Below are 21,308 nucleotides of genomic sequence, written 5' to 3'. Positions count from 1 at the left end.
TTGTACTCCAAGATGTATATTTGATCCGATTTTAACGGCAAATATAATTATGAAATTAGTAAGTTAAACTCGAAAGGCACATTTTGCTACTGTTAGGCATAGATGTAGTTTACAGTTTCTGGGCCTTTGCCTGCTCCAAGGTCAAATCAAATCACGCAAAATTCGAGATATGTTTTCAAGTGATCCGCTCTATTTCGAAATACAAAGACTGGTCGTAGATTTGAACAGCTACTACGCTGTTTGAGATGCATCCCTGAAAATCAAGCCATTACTGGACCATTTTTGGACAACTTTTATAATAGCATTGAACTCACTAAGTCTATGCTATCCTACAACACACACGATACAGGCACACTACGAGCAAACCGTAGAGGAAACCTGAAAGCTGTTACAGGTACTAAACCATAGGGAAACATAGAGACTAGACGTAATTGTCAATGAACGAGTCCAGTTCATGGAGGAAACACATAAGTACTAACACGATAAAATCTCATTACATCGAGAAAATACTACCCGTCACTCATAACAGAAAGAGGAATACAATATATCTAAGGTTTAACCAGCGCACAAAAGCGAAGATCCGTAAGGAAACATCGTATAGGTGCAAACATTGTCCTAACAAACGTGCTCTCTGTCCTAGAAATTGCTTCGACGATTACCATTTATGAAAATAGCGGTTCTGATTTTTATTTTAAAGTTAATTTTAGAAGATTTTGGTTTTCCCTATTTCCGTCTTAACTTTTTACTCTAAATAAATGAATTATTTTGGTTGTTTTTGTACCATAACTTTTATTTTAAATTTATTTAAATTATTTGTATCACTTTTTATCTAAAAACTATTAATCATCTTGAATTTTTGTAAAAAAAAGTTTGTAATCTACATTTACATCGCTTTTAAGTAATAACGGCATATCCCGCTCTGTCACATTAGGCACATTTAGCATAACTGGCCCGGCCAAGACGGTAAATACCGTCAAGACGGGTCTTCCCGTCGCGTCCTGTGATACCAACCTGATATTATGGCTGGGACAAGACAGTATAAACCGTTAAATAAAATTATTAAAAAATGTGACTAAATATTACTTCATTCTTCATTCTAATGATTTCGCTCCAATCCCGGATTGAATATCTTCAGTTAATCAAAAGATATAGACTATGCCACACAATGAGACAATGAAAAATTTAACTGTCCGCGAATGTGTTAAAATTGTGTAAATAAAACTGTTTACTTTCAAAAGTTTAAAGATTAATTTTCGTAGTAATGTAAAAAATATCAAAGATCGCAGTGTTAAAAATTCAAAAAAAAACATTATCTTGCGGCAAAAGCAACATGTCGTCAATTATATTTGATATTTCTAAAACTTTGGAAGCTTTGATAAGTTATCCCACGATAAAAGGAATTGTTTTAAATTTAAAAATTAAATTTTGTTGTAAAGCGATTCGTCTCCGAAATCATATCATTGCTCTAAGTACGCAATATAATTTTTTAAAAATTGATTTGCTTCTAATTGTAAACGTTTTGTTCCGAAAGATGAAATCTTTTTTAAAATAGCTACAACTTTGCTTCCATATTTTAACCGATTTTTAAGGCAATTCAAAAGATTACTCACTGTACAGTTCTATAATAGTAAAGGAATCACTTTCTAATACAAATACAACTGACTATACATTTGCAATCACAATTGTATAAATTTTCAAATATTTCGGTACGAAATATTAATTAATAAAAAATATTATTAATAAAAAAATATTTTGCAAAATGAAAGAAATTATTTTTTAACTGGACAAATTGTGTTTTAGCTGGAAACTGGACAAGACACAAAAAACTGGACAATCCAGGCCATTCCAGGCCGTCTGGCAACCCTAGTTCGTGGTGAATATGTATGAATTGACACAATCGAATAAAACACACTTATGTGTTAAAACAGTCCTCATGCATACATATTTGTGGAAATATTTGAAAAAAGAATAGGCAATCACGTGGAATTTAGCAAACAATTTTTGTCTTAAATTCCTGGCCACCACTGTATATTCGGCAGTGCCGAATCTTATATACCCTTCACCAAATTATACTTTAAAATAAATTTTTTTAAATATTTTTAGGTAAACAAAATTTAAATTTTTTTTTAAATGGTTTTCAAAATTTTTGTTTAATTTTTTAAAAAAAAAGTTTTTTCCAAATTTTTTAAAATTTTTTTTTTTAGGTTTTAATTTTTTTTTTTTAAAAAAAATTTATGACAAAAAAATTTTTTTGATGAAAAAAAAATTCGGGTTAAAAAATATTTTTCCCGATTTTGACCCATTGTAGGTCCAACTTACTATAGCCTTATCTACATCGTTGCAATGTACTTTGAAATATCTATCATTAGATATCCATATTGTCTATATTAATGACTTAGTAATCCAGATATAGATCAAAAATCGAGGTTGTCGCGGTTTTTTGCTCATATCTCCGTTATTTATGGACCGATTTTGCTGATTTTAAATAGCAAACTTCTCGAAAGCATGTCTGACAGAATTATTAAAGATTTGGATCCCGAAGATATATGGGGTCTTCAGAAAATTGATTTCAACAGACGGACAGACAGACGGACATGGCTTAATCGACTCCGCTATCTATAAGGATCCAGAATATATATACTTTATAGGGTCGGAAATGAAAAATGTAGAAATTACAAACGGAATGACAAACTTATATATACCCTTCTCACGAAGGTGAAGAGTATAAAAGCAAACTGGGTAGCCAAAAAAACTTACTGAAGTGGAAGAGCTCCGTTTTGTTAGAAAAATCAAGGCTAACCCACGCTTAAGTACCCCCAAAATTGTTACTGAAGTTAAGGCGGAATTTGGAAAGACAGTTTCAGAAGCAACAATAAGTCACGCCATTTAAAAAAGGGCACAACGGCCGTATTGCTCGAAAAAACGGCAATACGGCCGTTTAATAATCGCTTAAAATTTACCAAGGAGCTGGCTTAACATGAAAAGTCCACTTTTTTTAGAAATTGAGATTTTAGTGCAGTAATGTCCAATTTATCAGATGAAAAAGCTCTAAGTCCCTATAAAAAGTACAGTTTAACCATTTCTGTCAAATTGTTCAATGACATGTACTGAAACAAGTAAGACAAAATGGTCGGTCAAATATTTTTCTTTTAAAATTTCAATAATTTATTTTCGGAAGATTGTCTTATTTGGGAGCTATGACTAATTATGAACCGATCGCCATGAAAGTTATTAGCTTTGAATTTTATGTGTATACCAACATTTTTAAGAGATTTATGCTTGTTAAAGTGATTTTTGGAGGCGGGCCTTATATGGGAGCTATGACTTATTAAAGACCCATCGACATGAAATTAGGTGACATGATTTCCATAGTATATAAAGTATTTTGGGAGGACATTTGTATGGGAGCTAGAGGAAATAATATACCGATTTCAGCCGGTTTCAATAGGCTTCGTGTATGTACCACATTTTATCGAAATATCTTCAAAATTAATCGACTAAAATACAAATTTTAAATATTTTTAGGTATACAAAATTAAAACTTGTTTTTAAAAATTTGAAAAAAAAATATTTCAAAATTTTTTTTTCTAAATTTTTTGTTTTTGTTTTTTAAAATTATTAGTGAAAAAGAAGTAGGAGAGCTATATTTGGCTGTGCCGAATCTTATATACCCTTTTTAAAAAAGTTTTTTTTTTTCCAAATTTTGTAATTTTTAAAAAATTAAATAATAGAATTTATGGCAAAAAAATTTTTGGATAAAAAAAAATTCTGCTTAAAATATATTCTTCCCGATTTTTACCCATTTTAGGTCTTGTTGTAATTAATAATATGAATATAAAACAAGTAAGAGTGTTTAAATCGGCTGTACCGAATCTTATATACCCTTCACCAAAAATTTACTTTATAACACAAATTTTAAATATTTTTAGGTAAACAAAATTTAATTTTTTTTTCAAAATTGTTTACGAATTTTTTTTTTTAATTAATTTGTGAAAAAAATATTATGACAAAAAAAATTTTTTGATAAAAAAAAAATCGGGTAAAATATTTTTCCCCATTGTAGGTCCAAATTACTATAGCCTTATATACATACATCGTTACAAAGGACTTTGACATATCTATCATTAGATACCCATTTTGTCTATATTAATGACTTAGTAAACCAGATATTGATAAAAAAATAGGCCAAAAATCGAGGTTATCCTGGTATTTTCCTTATGTCTCAGCCATTTGTGGACCGATGTTGTCGATTTTTAATAGCAACCGAGCCGGAAGAATTCCCGATTATTGATGTTTGAATAATGTATGTAAGTTATTTAGGGGCTAGACGGACATGTCTATATCGACTTCGCTATCTGTAACGATCCAGAATTTATATTTTGTAGGGTCGCAAATGAAAAATGTAGAAATTACAAAGTGAATGACAAACCCTTGCCACTCATGGTGAAGGGTATAAAAGTAGTAAATAAGAAATGAAACCCAAGTTCTAAGAAAAAGACCTATGTAAGTCCATCAAAAAATACAAACTAAGCAATAGAAAAAGCTCTAAGTCCAAAAAAACCTTTTATCTCGGTAAATACTTATTTTATCATTTTGCTTTTACGCACATAGAAAACAAAGAAAAATACAAAAAATTGCGTTTACAGAATTCAAAAATATTTACGCAAAAAAAAGTTTGAATGTTTTTTGTCTCTCCTGTAAAATTTTAAAATATGGACTTAGAGCCTTTGTATGTTTAACCAGCGATATAAAAAAACATGTAAATTGGTGGAAAGACGTAATTTTCTCTATGAAAGCTATTTTAACTTATTTGGAAGTGATGGGAAACTATGGTGTAGCGGAAACCGAATTAGGAGTTAAAAGAAACAAATATTACTCCAATAGTTAAGCATGGAGGAAGAAGTGTAGTGGTTTGGGGCTGCATATCAGCGAAAGGGGTTGGGAAACTGGAAATTAATTAATGTAATTAATATTTTCCCAATGTTTTATATATGCGGATGATATTCAGCTTCTTGCTGTAAATGAAGGTTATAATGAGACTATTTTTGAAGATAATATTAACAGGGATCTGACTAGCATTTATGATTGGTCTCAGTGCAACTTTTTAAACCTGAATCCATTGAAAACAAAGGCAATGTTCTTCTCGCATTCTATTCATAGGAGACCACGACTTCTGTTGAATGACGTGAGTATCCATTATGTCGATCACTGCAAAGCATTGGGTTTTTATTTAGATTCTAAACTAGATTTTGGTATACATATAAATTATATTTTTTCGAGGGTGGTAGGCACATTGAGAAGATTATATGCGGTAGGTTTTTTTCTATATTTTTAGACTCAGACTCCGCGATCATGTTTCAATATTCAGTAGAACGTTGTTAGGTTGTGACTTTATTTCAGTGAGAATGATGGTTATGTTTTACAAATTAATGAAAACTGGTAGCCCAAAATAGCTGGTCGATAAATTCATCTTTGGGTGTTCATCTAGGACAAATACTTTAATAATTCCTTCTCATTCATCCCTAGTAAAGGGAAGATCATTTGTAGTGCGAGTGGCACGAATATGGAATACTGTTATACCATACCAAGAAATGGGGTTTTCACACAAAGTGGATGTATTTCGAAAAATTTTATTGGAGAATTTGTAAAACATCTAATTAAATAAATAAAAAAAATAATCGAAGGCATTGTGAACAAGGATGTTTATTAGAACATTTTGCGAGACAATTTTAAATAATCTGCGGAAAAAATGGGAATTGCAAGAACTTTTGAATTATATCAGGACAACGACCCTAAGCATAAAACCCACGTTGTTCGTGAGTGGTTGCTTTATAATTGTCCATTATGGGACTATTTAGATCGCCGAGTCCGCAGAAATCCCGTTTCTTAGAAAAACCAACTCAAGAAAAGGCTGCAGGAAGGAAAATCAGTGTTGATTAATTGCAAAAATTTGTTTAAAATATGTATGCCAAATTGTCCTTCTGTGGTTATAAAAAACCAGATATTAAATTATTTTTTTAAATTTTTATTTAAACAAAAATTAAGTGTGAATTATTTAAGTTTTTTGTTTTTTGTTGTTATTTATGTTGTTTATTCAGAATTCTGAAATAAGTTTTTTTGATCTCTTATTTCTTATGAATAAAAAAAATAATACAACCGGTTTTTTATTCACCCCTATCGCGAATCAATATTTCACATGAAATATTTTTCCTTTTCCTTTTTTCGTTCATCAACTTTGTTCACGTGAAAAAATTCCCCTTGTTGTGAAATTTTTAGATGGAATTTTGTAAACAATAAACAGCTGCTACGAACAAAATCAACTATTGTGAATGTAAAGTTCATCGTGATATTCCCGATAGCAATTTTCCCTTCGAGGGAAATGGATATTTCATGGGAACAAAATTTCACATGTTATTGCCGATAGGGGTGATTATTTTCTATTAATTTTGTTGACTTTTAACAACACGAATAAAAAAACTGTACCGCAATTCTGTAACTTTTTAACGACAAAATTTTGTCGTTAAGTAATCAAAATTCGTTAGTTAACAATATTTATAGTTAAGAGATATTTCGAATTAAATTTTACCGTAGCTACGTAAGCTATAACGATAATTGTTTAGGAGTTAGTTTTGTAACATAAATATTAGAAATAAGTTGTTTTTTGAAAGTACGGTTGGTCAATATTTTTGTGTTTGTTAGATACGGACTGATTTGGGGTTTTAATATAAAAATTAACATGCTTTAATTATCTTTTTAAGATAAATTTGGACATATATTTGGTCAATTCACAAGGTCTCTTATCAGTCATATTGTCATAATGTCCTAACATATCTCGTCTCGGCGGCTCGGCTTAACCGACTCTTAGGCATTCGGCGCAGGTCTCTGCTGGCTGGTTACGATAACACAATAAACATAGCATACATAGTAGTATTATTTTAGGACTTTTTTAGCTTGAAAAGCAATAAAAACCACTGTGAAATATTAGGACATTATGAGACGTTGTGAATTGACCAATTATATTTATTTTGAAAAGCAATACAAACCACTGTGAAATATTAGGACAATATGATAAGATACGTTGTGAATTGACCAATTATATTAATTTTAGAAAATAATATTCGAATTTTAAGAGCAACTTTTATTTGGGGCATAATATTCATAATTAACACATTTCTGGAGTGTATAATGTTTATCCCTATATTCAATTTCCATTTTTGGCGATGTGATACGATTATAAACTTATATAAAAGTTATAAAATCGTTTTTAAGACAGTATTCTAAGAAGGAAATTCGTTGGAATTTGTCGACAGTCCTTATAACAACACATATCTAAATTCTGAATTAATGATCACTTGTGGTGGCATAGACATATGTATTACACTGGGTTACTTTTATTTTTAGAAAAAACTCTTGTTCTTTTGTTTTCAGTAGGTTTCGCGAACATATTTGGGTGAGCTGATGCTTGATTTTTATATATAAATACGATTATTTATTCACACGACTACGAATTTACCTGCAAACACGAAAAAATAGTAAATATTTTTATGATTTTTTATTTTTAAAAATATTGACATTTATATTTTTAACTATATTCGTCGTTAAAATTTATTACCGAGAGATATGGTTAACTTCAAATAGTGAATATTAAATTCGTTAAAGCAACCGATAATTTTCGTTACTTAACGACATCGGTAGGAAAGTATAAAAAGTTACAGAATTGCGGTACTGAATATTAATGAGAGTCACTGTATATTTTCATAGCTCGTTTGTATAATAAGAAAAACACAATTTTGAATCCGGTCATTATTAAATTTATTTATTCGTCATTAGTTCAATTTATCGTTTTTAAAGTTTAATTACATATTAATAATTGAAAAGCTATAATTTTTCATGTTGTTTTTTAACAAATTTGTTATTGCATAAAATGCATTTCTTTTGTGATAATAAAAAAATATATGTATAATTAATTCATAAAAAAATTTATATAAAAAATTGCAATTCATTTTAGAAGAAAATTAAAAAAAAATATATATCTTATTGAAGGCGGCTTTTAATAAACTTTTAACTATAGAAAAAAATAATGGTTTCATTAACAAAAATCCTTAAAAAAGAGAACTATGTATTTAAATATATAATTTTATTTAAAAAAATAACTAAATATTCTGCTTAATAATGATTGGCACAAAATGGAATAGAAAATTACCAAAACTAAAATGAAACTTTCTAAATTTAACTTTAATATAACGGCAAATTACAAAAAACATTGAAAAATTACAAAAATAAAATACAGTATAAAAATAATTGTAATAATAAGATTAGCAAGTAATAGTTGAAGTTGAGGGGTTAATATCCTGGCTAAAAAGGATACACAGATTATCAAACATACATACAATGTTATAAAAAAGGCATTCTAAAATATGTGGGTGATTGTGTAAATATTTATAGATTTTTTTTTGCATTTGTTTTAAACTTAAAATTCTAAAAAGTTAAATAATACACTTTAGTGTAGTTTTTTTTATTGTTGTTACTGTGTTGTGTTTGTTGGTGTTTTTTTTATAAGGATTCAAATAACAGAAATCATAATAAAACCTTAATTGTATTGTGCCTGTTTAATTCAGAGTAACATAAATATATATATATCATTTTTGTTGTTTAAATTTACACATCTTTTTTTTTAAAAAATTTTATTTCTTTAGAATTGTTGTTTTCCAGATGTGTGGCATTTTTCGCTCTGTGGAGTCGTGTTAACCAAAAATCTTTTCGAAGCAAGTGTGGCAGTAGGGTTTATCGTTTTGTTCCTTGAATGTGCCCTTATTCAATTGTTTCAAACAGAAGGCACAGACAAAATGTTCCGGATGGAATTTCTTAAACATGGCTGTAATACAGCGACCCGTAATGGGTTTCGAACAGCCAGCGCACAATGAACCACGTTTGGCATGGTAATGAGTCTCACAGTAGGGCAAGCCTTCGTGATCGAAGAATGAACCGCCATGGAAGGGTTGTCGGCAATCCTAAAATTAGAGAGGGAATAAAGAAATGCTATATTAATAAGTTTGAACATTTATTTATGTAATAGAAAGTATATAATTATGTAGATATTAAACATTAAAAAGTAAATCTCAGGTGTCTTCATTTAATATGCCATAGATTCGACAAAACATTCCGGTTGAAAAATATTTCAGGTATTTACAACAAAGTTCTCTGAATAAGTAACAAATCTTTTTCAGAATCAATCGAAATTGTGTCAACTTTTCATAAATTTATAAATATCATATATAGCAGAGGTTCTTACAAGCTTTTGCTTCACGGCTCCCCTGACCCATTTCATTGAAAGCACGGCCTACTTTTTTTCATGTTCAGTTATGTCACAGACAACAAATTCATACGAATGTGAAAACTAAAACGTATTTAGGTTTCATGGAAAAACAAAAAATTCCACTTACAAATGAAAAAGTTTAAGTTAAAAAAGTTTAAATAAAAGAAAAAATTTGAAATATTTCGTGTATACTTTTAGGAGCGACAAATAAATATTTCATTCACAAGCTTTGTAAGCTGCGCCTTAAGGTATGTGACATTTTGTAGCAGATCGTTTTTTCCAAAGCTGAAGAAGCAAAAGCATTTAAAATTGAAATTGAGAAAATCAAATTAATATTCAGAAAATACAAATTGAAATCAAGCAATTCAAATCATAGAGAAATACACATAGAGGGGAAAGTAGAAAAAATCAAACAAAACAATTACTAAAAAAACTAATGTACGAGTGTTGTATTTGTTTTCACTTATTTTTTTTTGCTAATTAGGTTTATGACAACAGAGTTAGGACTTTAACAACTAATAGAGAAAATACAAATTAAAGTTGAACAAGTAAGAAAGCTATATTCGGTTGTGCCGAATCTTATAGTGCATTTACACTTGTAATTTTCAAACTAGTTTATGATCATAAGCTATTTTCATAAACTACCGCTTACATCAGCATTTTAGATAGTTAAGTGGTTTATTTTTGAGAAGTCATAAAACAGCTGACTCCAATATAAAAGAGTTGCATTAGCAAAAACTCGTTGTTTGTAACTAGTTTATCTCAAAAGCTAGTTACAAATCTGTTTTTGTTTTGTATGGACAAACAAGTTTCTCAAACTAGTTTATCACAATAAACAACTTATAATATGTTTATGGCGTAGGTGTAAATGCACTATTATATACCATTCACCAAATTATAATTCAAAATAAAAATTTTAAATATTTTTAGGTAAACAAATTTCTTTTTCCAATGTTGTTTTTTCCTTTTTTTGGAAATTTTTTTTTCGATTTGTTTTTTTTTTTAATTTTTTTTGTTTTTTAATTTTTTTTTAATATTTAGTGAAAAAAGTTTTGGTAAAAAAAATTCGGGTTAAAAAATATTTTTTCCAATTTTGACCCATTGTAGGTCCAACTTACTATGGTCTTATATACGTCATTGCAGACGTATTTGAAATATCTATCATTAGATATCCATATTGTCTATGTTAATGACTTAGATATAGGTAAAAAATCGATGTTGTCCTGGTTTAGCAATTTTAAATAGCAACCGAGCCGGAAGAATTCCGTAGATATTGATGTATGAATCGTGTATGTAAGATATTTGGGGGCTTCGGAAATTTAATTTCAACAGACAGACGGACATGGCTTAATCGACTTCGACTTCGCTATCTATAAGGTTCCAGAATATATATACTTTATAGGGTCGGAAAATTATATTGTGGAAATTACAAACGGAATGACAAACATATATAAGTCATATTCTATCGAAGGTGAAGCGTATAAAAATCAAATTTAATATTAAAAAAATAGAAATTGTAATTCATAAGAGCAAGTTTTAATATAAATTTTAGTATAACTTTTATGCAATTAAAAAATGCTACTGAAAAATTGCCTATTTTTACAAAATCTGCTTCCCTAATCACGTTTTTGGGGATACGGGCCATTTTAATTCCAATAAATCAATCTATTTATTACAATTTGTAAAAAAAACAAAAATTAAAACTAGATTTATCTTTTTGAATGATAGACTTACAATGCATAATTTAAAAAAATGCACTATTTTCGACCATATTAAATATTATATTGAGAAAATTCCAAATGGTTGGTCACGTGTAGTAGGATCCCTAAAGGTGCCATGCAATTGATTAGGTAGAATTGGTACCGTAGGCATTATTCAAATGTAGAGTAAAATACAAATTATTCAAATTAAAAATGTCTCAATTTAAATTTTCTTAATTTCAATTGAAATTTTCCGAATATCAAATGGAAATTCTCAATTTTGTGTGGATTTTTCTCAATTTTATATAGACATTCTATATTTCAATTGAATTTTTCAAACGGAAATTCTGAATTTCATTTGGAATTTTCTCAATTTTATTTGGAATTTTCTTTAATTCAAATTTAAGTTCTCAATATCAATTATAATTTTTTCAATCTAAAAATCTAAATCTGAATTTCATTTGGAATTTTTTCAATTTCATGTTCTCAATTTCAATTTTTTCAAAATTTGAATTCAAATAGACCAGTACAATTTTGTATAATAATTGAACTATTAAAAAATAATTGAACTTCAGCATATTATTTAATCCATCATTTGAGTACTGCAGTACATACTTTGAAATGAGAATTGTACTGAAAAAAGTATAATTGTCCTGAACTTATCATCTGGAAAAAAACTTTTATTTGCAACTAATCTGTTTTCTGTAAGAAAAGTGAACCAACTTTTTGCAAGGATATATTTAAATTAGAGTATCCAAAACCGAAAACCGGTCAACCGGTTTTTTCATCTTTGTAAACTCGACCGGTTTCGGTTATTTTAACATTTCGGTTTTTTGAAAACACGGTTTTTGTAAGACGGTTAACCGGTTTTATGTGCTGTTTTTCTATAGCGAACGAGTACTTTGAGTGGAAATTTAACATGTGTTTTGTTATTGTAACAAAAACAAAATAGTACATGTAAAACGTCCACTCAAAACACTCGTTCGCTATAGAAAAACTGCACATTAATGAAATATATTTTCAAAAGCTCATTTAAACATTTTTTTGGAAAACTTTGCTACCATTTTTAAAACCATTGATTAATTATATAGAAAATTGTAGCATTTGATAATATTTCGTAAAATATATAAATTAATTTAAAAATTTGAAATTAGCGTATTTTTCATATTGAATACAAATTTAATATAAACCGGTTAACCGGTTTTTTGAATATAAAAACCGAAACCGGATAATCGGTTTTTTTAAAAGATAAAAATCAAAACCGGGTTTTTGGACACTCTAATTTAAATCCTTTTACATTTGAAATTTATTAAACAAATTCGGGACGGCGCGAACGCCATTCCCGGCTAACAAAAATTTCACGCACGAGTTATTCGCATTAGGAATAATCGCGGAGGTCAACTCAATCGTAAAGTGCAATGATCGAGCCTCACTCCGGGGGAACCGCCTTAATGATCACGGTAACCCCTACGCCAGGTAAGTATGCTTTTTGTTGGTCAACCATGATTACTTATGTCGGAAAAAATTCACACTAAATGAGAATTATAAAAGAATAAAACACAAGGATAATTATTTTACTTGTGTATAGAAACATTATAAATAGGGGTTGGCGAAATGAATTCAACATATGAAGTACCAAATATTAGGGGCGCTAAGTTAACAATTGCTTGTTAACAGAGTTTGTTTTAAAAATGTTTAAACCATAGAGAAATACACATAGAGCGGAAACTAGAAAAAAATGTATCACATCACGTGTTGTTTTTGTTTTCATACAGTTTTTTTACTAATGCAGTTTTGACAGCGTATTTCTCTAAGATAATTTATTTTTGGTTAACTTTTATTTCAAAATATTTGAATTTCGAAATTGTCTGACAATTTTTCAATTATGAATTGGATCTTAAAGTACTATGGCACCATCAGATGTAAAAAAGACTTGTGTAATATTTTGTAATTCGTTTCGAATAGAAAAAGGTTCGAATTTCTTTTAATATTATATATCAAAAAGGTTTTCTTTCGAATCGAATTTACACTCCCCTGCAGGAGAAAATTTTGTTAAAATATCTAATTATACAAATATATCAAATTTATTTTGATATAAAACCTTCTTCTTGAAAAAAATCACAAAAATTCAATAATTTTAGAAAACAAAAATGTAACAAAAATTAAAAAATTGAACTTGGGTAGATTATGCAAAAATAAATTACATAATAATTTGTTTAAAAATATTGTTTTTTTATAGTTAATTTTGTATATTTTTTTGTTAAAAATAAATAAATGAATGAATGTGTACTTCATAAATTTACCAATAAATTGAGAGTCTAAATTTAAATTTGAAAACAAAACTAAAAACAACTAAAACAACGAAATATATGAATGAACAAATAATTGTATAAACAAATTGTTTTAATTACGGGAAGATAATAAACATTTTGCACTCTTCCAACAAAATTGATAAAAATACTAACAAAACATAAATCTTTTTTTTTGAGTTTTGTTTTTCTTTCAATTTATTTGAAAAAAAGTTGTAGGAAAAAGTATGAAATTAAAATTAATTATTCTTCGTTCTTGTTAAAAATTAAATTATTCATATGTTTTATAGAAATTATACTGTGTGCCGCTAATTTAAATGACATTGAATTTTCGCTTTAATCAAGGTTTTTTTTTTACTTTCAATAAAATTTCGTGAAAGAAAATAATTAAATTAAGTAAAAACAAACAGATTTTTGTCTAAATAATTTTTAGATATTGTTTGTAAAAAGTAAAACAAACAAAAAATTTTGCAAAAATATTAAATAAATTCAATTTAAATATAGATATATAAACAAATGTAACAAATATGTAATTGAATTGAAAATCTGCCCCATTCCTACTGTAATTTAAATGAAAGTGTGAATTGAGTGTCGGTTTGATATGCAATTTCATAATTAATCTGCTCTTTTAGACCAGTCGAGGTAATGACATATGAGGCTATAAGTGCAAAAGTGGTGTAACAAATGTGAGATTTTTTTAGGATTTTAGTGAGATCTTCTGAAAAAAATCTTTAAACAAAAAGAAAATAATTTAAATGTTTTCCTTTTAAATGATTTTTTTCTTTAGTTTTAATAAAAGTTGACTTGGTAAAAACTCTATCACTGATTGTCGATGTTGGGCAAATCAAAAGTAAGGCATGATAAAGAATATCCAATTTCTCAGTTCTTTTCTTATTTTTATACCCTTCACCTTCGTGAGAAGGGTATATATAAGTTTGTCATTCCGTTTGTAATTTCTACATTTTTCATTTCCGACCCTATAAAGTATATATATTCTGGATCCTTATAGATAGCGGAGTCGATTAAGCCATGTCCGTCTGTCTGTATGTCTGTCTGTATGTCTGTCTGTCTGTCTGTCTGTCTGTCTGTCTGTTGAAATCAGTTTTCTGAAGACCCCAGATATCTTCGGGATCCAAATCTTCAATAATTCTGTCAGACATGCTTTCGAGAATTTTGCTATTTAAAATCAGCAAAATCGGTCCACAAATGGCTGAGATATGAGGAAAAAACCAAGACAACCTCGATTTTTGACCTATTTTTTTACCTATATCTGGATTACTAAGACATTAATATAGACAATATGGATATCTAATGATAGATATTTCAAAGACATTTGCAACGACGTATATAAGACCATAGTAAGTTGGACCTACAATGGGTCAAAATCGGGAAAAAAAATTTTGAACCCGAATTTTTTTTAAAAAAAAAAAATTTTAAAATTTAAAAAAAAAAATTTTTAAATTTAAATAAAAAAATTTTTTTAAAATTTAAAAAAAAAAATTTTAAATAACAATCGAAAATTTTTTTTTTCCAAAAAATTCAAAAAGCAACTGGAAAAAAAATTCAATTTTGTTTACCTAAAAATATTTAAAATTTTGAAGTATAATTTGGTGAAGGGTATATAAGATTCGGCACAGCCGAATATAGCACTCTTACTTGTTTTTTCTAAATTTTTTTAGATTTTGAATACTCTTAATAGTTTCTTCAAGTTCTGATAAAAGACTCGTTTCTGTAATGTCCTCCGACTCATTTGGACAAAGTTAATCATAGAACATTCTAGAAAAAAGGTCATTTCCAAATTCATTAGTTTCAGTTTTGGAGCTATACTTCAAAAAACTATTGTTAGAAGGGAATGTTCATGAGTTAAGACATAAAATTTGAGTGTTTAAAACTATATTTCTATATAAAGTGCAACAAAAAAAAGAAATTTCGACACAAATTAATAGGTTTATTTGTTATTTGAAAATCGGCAATTTTAAATTATTCGAACAGTAAACCGACAAAAATTAATCGGTAAACCGACAAAAGATTCAGTTACCTACTTCAGAGGTGACCAAGGGTTATAAAGATAGATATATGAGAATAAAAATGTATCAAACCTAAAGCAGTATATTCTGAAAAGAAACTTTAAATTGACAGATATGAGATACTGACATCATTTCAAACTTAACATAAACTTATTTAAAGAAATTACACATTTCAATTATAGAATGGGTCTTCCTAGAACACGAATACCAACAATTTGTGGCATAAATCTATTATTTGTTGTACGAAATATTTTCCAAATTGTTGCTGTAGTTGTAGGTGATATTGTGTATATATAAAAAAACGATAACGAAAGATAAATTACAATGAGACTTTGCCAAACAAATATAAACGTTCTAATTATTATGATAATAAATTACAAATCATTAAAAAAACCAACCAAATAATAAAATTCTATTCTATTTTACGTACTATTCAACATTATTTTTATATCACTTAGTTTTATTTAAGCATAAAAATTAAAATTGTCTAATAATATTTACATATGTATTTACAATTATATTCAATAACGTAAAACGTGTGAGGAACATTAATTTTCAAATACGAGGGTGGTTCATTGAAAAGATGAACATGTAAAAATAATTATAGCCGAATAAATTTGAATGTATCGTTTAGTTGTATATTCAAGGAAATCAATAATTAAATGTGGTGATTGTTAACATAGGGGGGGGGGCAATGTTCTACGAAGAATTCTAAGCAACTTTGCCCTAGAAACCCTAGGTAAATCAATCAACCATCGACCTACCCTAATACATATTCATTAAATTCATTAAACGATTCATTATTACATTGTGTAATGAGTCTGATATTTCTTGTATAATACAGATTTTCTGTGTAACAACGTCTCAAACAGAGTAAATTCGTATCCGGCATCAAGGGTTTTTATCCTGTGGAGTATGTCAAATTCAGGAGTTAACATTTTTAAAAATACAACTTATTGTTTTTCTGTGTTAAATTTCAAATTTAGGGCTATATTTCATTTTAGCTTTGGGGCAGTTTTACATTATTTTGGGGTGAAAATTCATTTAAAATTTGGGGCAATATTTCATAATTTTTACTTTGGGGCCATATTTTCTGGCGCCATATAATTAAGAAGACATTTTTTTAATTTGCCTTTACTAAATTAACGATACATTTGTTTTACTTTTATTTTATTCCCAATTAGTGTTGAAGTCTATTCATGCTTTAATTTTGAAAATTGTGTTTGAATTTTTTTCTTGTATATTTCATTATATTCTTGTGTGTGTTTTTGTATAAATTGTTAACCCATTAACGCCGGGTGGGTAGAAAAATACCCACGGTTACAAAGTAGGAAATTTAACAAATTGAAAAAATCTGAACATATTGGGAAATTGGGTTAGTGGAAATTCAAAAAATGATTCCTTTTAGCTTTATATCGAGCCCTTAGCGCCAAATTATCGTAAGCGACATTTTCAAAATTTTTTTTTTATTGGAAAAATTAAAATTTTATGAACCGACTGATGTTTTAGCGTTCTCAGAATATCAAAATTGTTAATAACTTCAAAATTATAGGGGGGTAAGATTTTATCGTAAGTCAATGTTTACATTTTACAGTAAACGAATTTTATCGTAAGCGACACATAGTGGTATAGAAAAAAAAGAAGGAAATACTTCTAAATGGTTACATTGGTTTGAATGAAATTTCACATGCGCAAAGAAGAAGTGTTCTCGAGTTTAAGTTCTGAATGTAGACCTCATGGGCCCACCAGGGGCGCGACCAAGGGTCCTTAAAGTAGGACACCTCGGGTATGTAACATTTTTAAAACGATCCCATTTCTTCGTTTGTGTTCCGATTTCAAAAAAATTACACATATAAAATCGTTCATCGAGCGCTACAAAAGACTTAGTCGTAGCTGTCAATTACCTCTTATAGCTTAGGAGATATTCGCATTTGAAAATTAAATTTTCAACATTTTTACTTTTTCCTTTTTTGGGATTTTTCAACACTTTTTTTGGGAATTGCGGGATTGCTGATAATAAATTTCAAAATTCGTTTTTATCTTTCCATTTTGAATAGAAAATTTTACATAACTGTGAAATTTAATTAAAAACTATTCATAAATAACAATTTTATTTCAATTCCAAAAATTTGTATCTATGCAAAAATTCAATAAAAAACTTTTTTGTCATATTTTTCAATAAAGTATTCCATGAATTTTTAATTGTCAAAAGTTATAAATATTTTTGAAAAATAGACAAATAGCTTGAACGAAATTATATTATATCGAATCATAACATTTTTAATTCTATGTATAAATTTCAAAATAATCGAAAAAACCTTCTCCTGTAAAATTTGTGTTTTGTCGCTTACGATAATTTGGCGCTAAGGGCTCGATATGTCCTATATTTTAAAAAGTATAGATCGGGGTAGGTTCAGTTATCTGTGGTACAGGTATGAATTAATGGCGTGAGAATTTAAATACCTACTTAGGAAACAAACGAATATGAATTTAATTTTTCGAGTAAAAATTTTAAATTTTTTTGTAGAAAAAACCGATTATATTTATATTGAGGGTTAGGTATAATATGATAAATTCACCAGAACCAGGCCGATAATTTTGAGAAATTGTTACCATTGAAAATTTAACTGTCAGTGCTTTCTGATACTTTCCGAAGACTTTGGAAGTATAAATTCAGCATACTATAATATCAATTATACTTCAAAACTAGTTTTAATATGTGCTTTCAGGTTTTAAGTTAAAATATAAATATATATTTTAGAACCCATTGATGCCGATGTGGGTAAAAAATACCCACAAAAAAAACCGTTTGTATGAAATTTCGACAAAAACTGCCAACGGAATTTGGGGTCACGAGTTAATGGGTTAATAATAATTTATTGTTTTTTTTTTTCAATGTTTAAGCAATGTTTGCAACAACATTGTTTCATTTAATTGCAAATAATTCATTATAATGAAAAGAAATAAATTGTTTTTGTTCAATTAAAACTTATTTATAATTTTCAAAGAAATTTATTTATAGAAAAAATTCAACTCAAAATTTATATTATTGTGAATAAAGTTTTGACATTATATTTAGCATTGCACTCGTTACTTGTAAAATTAAATTAAAATCCATGAAAATAATGTTCTTATAAATGCAATTTTAAAACTGTCTTCAAATTTTTAAGAAAAAAATACGCCAATTTGTTGAGAAACAATTATTTTCAAAACATTATCCAACGCTAGACATTGAATTATTCTCAAATAAACATTAATCATGTATGACAGAACCATAAAATCCATAATATTTTAACTCATAATTAAAAATATCAGAAATTGAATCATTCTAATTGTCTTCTAATTCAAATCCATTTCATTAAAACAGGCTTAATTCTATAGTACTTTAAACTACTGAATTCATTCATTAAATAATTAATTCCTTATTGAATCATTCAAATTATTTTCAACTGAAATCTATTACAATTTGCCTTTATAAACTATACTGAATCATAAAATTTTTCTCATGTATCAATTCGTTTTATTGGAGTCAATAGAGTTCGGAAATGCTTATCTATCGATCACTTCATTTAGTACTATTAGCAAATGCAGTAAAATAACGATATTCTTAAAGTTACAACTTCAGAAAATCAGAAGTATGTTGTTTTGAAATTAATTTTAAAAATGTTACTTTTGTTTAAAATATATTTGTTTTACCTTCCAAACAGAAGATACTTTTTGAAAATCAGTTGGAAAATGGCTGTGTTATGGTCGTTTGTTCTTCTTCAATGAATATTAATTTTCGTCACGCTTAGAGATCAATTTAGAGATCGTGAGGCCGTAAAATATGTTTTCATATTTTATTCGGAAAAATAATTTTACTAAAACGAAGTGATCGAGAAAAACTATAACTATTTCCGTACTTTATGGACTCCAACAACACAGAATTGCTATCAATCATTCAATTTACCTTCAATTCAAATCTATTTCAAATTAGCTTGAGAAAATATTTTTCCATTCATTTTGTAAATGATGGAAAATATAACAAAAACAAAATTAAATAAAAAAAATATTTTCATTCAATTCTGATTAAATTTGATATATCAAAATTTGAATCTTGTTGTTGTATGATTAATAGTGTATGAATTAATTCAACATTTTAAAAATAATTTAATTGATTATATAATTCTCTTTAGAACAATTTCTGATTACTAATTGATTACGATTACAAAATAATCTAAAAGTAATCAAGATTAGTTGCGATTACGATAGAATAATCAAAAGTAATCAAAAAATATTCCGACTATTTTCAATAACTATCAAAAGTAATTATTAATAGTCGAATTATTTTTTGATTACTATTGATTATTTTCTCGTTATCATTAGTAATTTTGATTATTTGTAATCGCAATCAATTAGTAATCGTGCGAATCTGCATATAATCCTAATTTAATCATTACTTCGCCTTTCCAAAAGAAATTAATTTAATTATTATGATTAGTAATCATTACTTAACAGCTATGATTCTATTTTAATAAAAACGTTTGATTGGAACTAAATAATTAGTTCATTCGGAATGGTTTTATGGAATGAATTGTTGTAAGTTTTAATTCAGAGAATAGTTTAAATTTTTTTTTTAAATAGTCGACCCTATAAATAGATTGATTTCAAAAACAAGCGATTTTCAAAACCAAATAATTTACAATTGAAGGTTTTTCAAATCGCACGATTTTGTACATTGAATCGGTTTGTTTATTCAAAATCATGTGGATTTAATCTACAGAATACCAACATATGAGAATTCGTTTAAAAACGCAAACGTACTCGGATTCTGTTTATTAAAATTTCGGTAGAATTAAAAAATAAAGAAAAACCTTTTATTATTATACTATATTATTTACATATAATCGAATCAGTTTGTAAATAATAATACAATTTTAAATTTTGTAAAACAAATACAAAAATACCAATTAGTTATCTATCCATCAAATGGCAGAAAACAAACTCGTAAAATTTAAAAAATGTTGTTCTATACAATTGTGAATTGTCAAGCACAGCTGTGTATTATTTTTGTTCCTCTATATTCAAACAAAATATCTAACCAATTTGTCCCATTTAAATCGTAAAATTGACACTTTTAATAGAGTAAGAGAAGGAGATAACAATACATACATAATATACATATATTACGACTTATTATGGAAAATAACAAAATTTATTAATAACTTTTTTTTTAAATTGCATTGAAAATAAAAATATTTTTAATAATATATATCGAAATTTGTTTGCAAATTGTTTTTAAAAGCAAATTATATGTAGAACATAGCAAAGGAAATAGTACATACATATAAACAAGAAAAAAAATAAATGACACTTGTAAACAATTGATCATTTTAAATCACGTACACGTTTTCGGATGTTTTTGGGTCCATAAACAATATTTACACTGTTTCCGAAGGAGTAGTATTATACAATTATTGTGTGTGAATTTTAAGGAAACACTTGTAAGTCTGACAAATGTTTGGAACAGATTTTATCAGACTCTGATGACAACCTTTAACTAATTTACATATTTGATCAAATATCATTCGGTTTAATCAGTAATAGAATGAAGCGGTACAAAATTGTGTTTGATTTTTTAGTATACTGACAACCTGCTGATTTGTTCCGCTGACATTTTACCTACTTATATGGTAGAGTCAGGGGCATCATCAGGTGTTGTATATGGACGGAGTTGTAATATCAACAGGTTCAGAAATTAATCACTTAATTAATGACCCTATTGAATTTGGAAATGGTGTAACTTCAAATACAATAATGTTGAATAGGAAAAGACACATTGACGACCACAGCAAAATATGGGAAATCTCTAGAAACAACAATTCCACAGAAAGGACAAGCAAAACATGTGAAACAGCAGAAACTCAAAGCAGTGGGCAAGAAAAATTAAATGTATATTTCAGACAATTGAAAATGG

The 21,308-nt window shown here is 27.8% G+C and overlaps 1 protein-coding gene and 1 non-coding gene across 5 annotated transcripts in view; both read right to left on the bottom strand.

Annotated features, from left to right (window-relative positions):
* Positions 1-7,788: 7,788 nt before the first annotated feature.
* The window catches only part of Pax (Paxillin), a 109,295-nt gene continuing 95,775 nt past the window's right edge, over positions 7,789-21,308 (bottom strand). For all 4 annotated transcript variants that reach the window (XM_065499465.1, XM_065499462.1, XM_065499463.1 and 1 more), the window contains exon 9: positions 7,789-9,011. In XM_065499465.1, coding sequence (XP_065355537.1) covers positions 8,745-9,011 — 267 coding nt within the window. In that variant the 3' untranslated portion in view covers positions 7,789-8,744. The remainder of the gene's footprint in view (positions 9,012-21,308) is intronic.
* Positions 12,335-12,500, bottom strand: LOC135952740 (U1 spliceosomal RNA). The gene has a single exon (XR_010576105.1). It is a non-coding gene; the product is annotated as a U1 spliceosomal RNA (small nuclear RNA).

The sequence above is a fragment of the Calliphora vicina genome, chromosome 2, assembly GCF_958450345.1.
Source record: "Calliphora vicina chromosome 2, idCalVici1.1, whole genome shotgun sequence".
NCBI lineage: Eukaryota > Metazoa > Arthropoda > Insecta > Diptera > Calliphoridae > Calliphora > Calliphora vicina.
The sequence above is the reverse complement of the archived record's forward strand: the minus strand, read 5'-3'. Positions and strand labels throughout refer to the sequence as shown.